General features: G+C 34.7%; 1 protein-coding gene across 1 annotated transcript; it reads left to right on the forward strand.

Moving 5' to 3' along the window:
• The first annotated feature begins 989 nt into the window (after window positions 1–989).
• Window positions 990–1,475, forward strand: LOC110944484 (protein FAR1-RELATED SEQUENCE 11-like). The gene has a single exon (XM_022186148.1). It carries the CDS (start codon window positions 990–992, stop codon window positions 1,473–1,475), a length of 486 nt encoding a protein of 161 aa, XP_022041840.1.
• The last annotated feature ends 1,355 nt before the right edge of the window (window positions 1,476–2,830 follow it).

A 2,830-nucleotide genomic window follows, 5' to 3' on the forward strand; every position in this document is an offset into this window, starting at 1 on the left:
CACACCGAACCTATCAAAGCTTATTTATAAGCCATGTTTAGGTTATATAAGGTATGTTTAGCTTATGATAAAGTTTCGGACTGTACGTTGCCTTACGAAACAACAGACTTTTGCAGTTTGACGCAAATAGTCCCTGCGAGCGAATAAACTTGTTTTTGCCATACCAAAGCCTTCAAAACTTATTTCTAAGTTATGTAAAGGTTATTTAAGGTATGTTAAGCTTATGTTGCTGTTCCAGAGTATTTGTCGCATTAAACCGATTATGTTTACACATCTGTTTGCGTATAACTCTCTAGAAAGCGATATAGAGTTCAAAATCAATCAAAAATCAAAACGTGCATAATGTCAAACATTGGGATCAAAATACATTGTTTTATTAATATTGAATTATTCAGAGTCTGTAAAATGATTACATAAGCACAGATGTCACACTTTCTCAGATCTATGGCGTCTAACGTGGATTCTGTTCGACAAAGTAAAATTCGTTGGCGTTTTCTATTTTTGTTCCAGCAAATTATGCAATAGATATAGCGTTTTGTTCTTTTATGCTTGTTTCATTGTTTTTTTATAATGTGTTGTATGATTTTCAATGGCTTTATTCAATTATGCAATTTAATCGCGTTTTAATTGGTATTTAAACAATTACTAAGAACTGATAATTGGAGTTTTCAATATTAATTTTAATTGTGGTTTACGATCTAGTATATTTCTTATGTTTTTACGATCATTGGCGTTTTACATCTATTTGATTAGTTTTGAATGTTATTTAGTAGTATTTGTAAACGTCAGTTATTACTATTTGTTAATTTGTGTAAAGATCAGTTTTGTTAATTATGCCGTTTTCATTATGATGTTATATTTTGTTAATTATTCATCTAATTGCATTTTCATCATGCCATTTTTAAATTATGTGTTTATTATGTCTTGTTTATTATTCAATTAATGGCGTTTTAATCTATAATGTTATTACGAGACATTTTCTATTTTTAATGGCATTTTCTGATTTTTCTGTTCCTCGCTGTGCTTTCTCAGACGAAGTTGCTTCCTCGAGTCAAAGGCTTTGCCCCAAAACTGGATTACCTTTTATCATTCCTGACGTCAGTGAAGAAATAAAGCCCACAATGGACATGGTGTTCTCAAGCCTCGAGGATTGTTATTCAATGTATGTCAAGTATGCCAAGGAGTGTGGGTATTCAGTCAGGAAAGTTACTACAAAGACAAACTCTAAAGGGGTGTTACATATTAAGTATTACTTGTGTACGAGATCTGGGTTATACAAGGACAAGAAGGTTGATACGTTGGACCCCAATCAAAAGGAGCAATTAGTGCGATCCAACTTTTCAAAGAGGACTGATTGTGGTGCACTGTTAGGTGTAACTTTTGAGGATGGATCATGGAAGGTGTATAAGTTTTTCGAGGAGCACAACCATTATCTTGTTGAACGTCCTGATAAGCATTTTCTTCCAACTGAATGACACCTCACTCAGCTCCAGAAGCATGTTACACACTGCATGTCTAAGGTGAATTTGGGTCCCGTGAAGGCGTTTAATGTTATGAAGACTTGTTTTGGCGGTTTTGAAGATGTGGGTGCAAGTAAAGTTGAATTTAAGAACTATAAGAGGCAAATTAACTTGTTTATAGGGGAATATGACACCGATATGGTTGTGAGACATTTGAATGAAAAGAATTCTCAGCCTAATTTCTCGTATGATTACTTCACAGACGAAGAGAATCATTTGAAGGGACTTTTTTGGTGTGATGATCAAGCCAAACAAAATTACCATGTGTTTGGTGATGTGATTTCGTTTGACGCCACGTATCGTTCCAACAAGTAATATTTTATTATTCAACTTCTTTTTTTTGGCGTTTTATGAGTTTACATGCAACGGCGTTTTTATTAGTTTACATAATATGGCATTTTATTAGTATACATGCAATGGCGTTTTATAAGTTTACATGCAATGGCGTTTTATTATTGTTTCAATTCTCATGGCGTTTTCATATGCAGATACTCTATGGTGTTTGTATCGTTCACTGGTATAGACAATCATCACTGCAATGTCACATTTGGTGCAGTATTATTGGCGTCGGAAACTGCTGATACATATATTTGGTTGTTGAGAGTTTTTCTAAAAGCTGTTGGTTCTCAACCAAAAGTTGTTGTCACTGACCAAGATCCAACAATGAAGAAGGCTATTTCTTTTGTATTTGTTGACACGAGACATCGGTTATGCATGTGGCATGTGATGCATAAACTTTCTCTGTAAGGTTGGTATGCTTATTTTTACCTTTAGCGTTTTAGGATACACTGGGTTTTGAAATGCATGGCGTTTTGTAGCTTGTTAATGTTTTTTTTAATTAAGTTTTGTCTTTGTGTAATTTTATATGTTTTTTTATGCATGGCGTTTTCGTGTTATACATAGGGTGGTGTTAGGCTATGCAATTCCACCAATTTTAAAGAACGTATTTGTGGTGTTGTGTGGACGGATATTCTCACACCTGAAAAAGTTTGAATCAGAATGGGAAGCGGTTATCTCAGAGTTCAATTTAGCAGATAATGACTGGCTATCTGATATTTTTGCACTCAGGGAATCTTGGATCCCTGCATACTATAGAATGGAAGAGATGTCGGGTCTTATGGGAACGACATCGAGGTCGGAGAGTGAGAATCATTTTTTGGTCAAGTGTGCAATTCGAAAGCTATTCTTGTTGAGTTCATGACTCATTATGAAACTGCAATAGAAGCATAGCATCACACACACCGGAAAAATGATCATGAATCTCGATACAAACGACCCCAGTTGAAGAGTAATTACTCTTTGTTGGAAGG

This window comes from Helianthus annuus, chromosome 6 (assembly GCF_002127325.2).
Source record: "Helianthus annuus cultivar XRQ/B chromosome 6, HanXRQr2.0-SUNRISE, whole genome shotgun sequence".
Taxonomy (NCBI): domain Eukaryota; kingdom Viridiplantae; phylum Streptophyta; class Magnoliopsida; order Asterales; family Asteraceae; genus Helianthus; species Helianthus annuus.

Coding starts and splice junctions, on each gene's coding strand:
- LOC110944484 (XM_022186148.1), top strand. CDS start 990: ATGGCATTTTCTGATTTTTCTGTTCCTCGCTGTGCTTTCTCAGACGAA.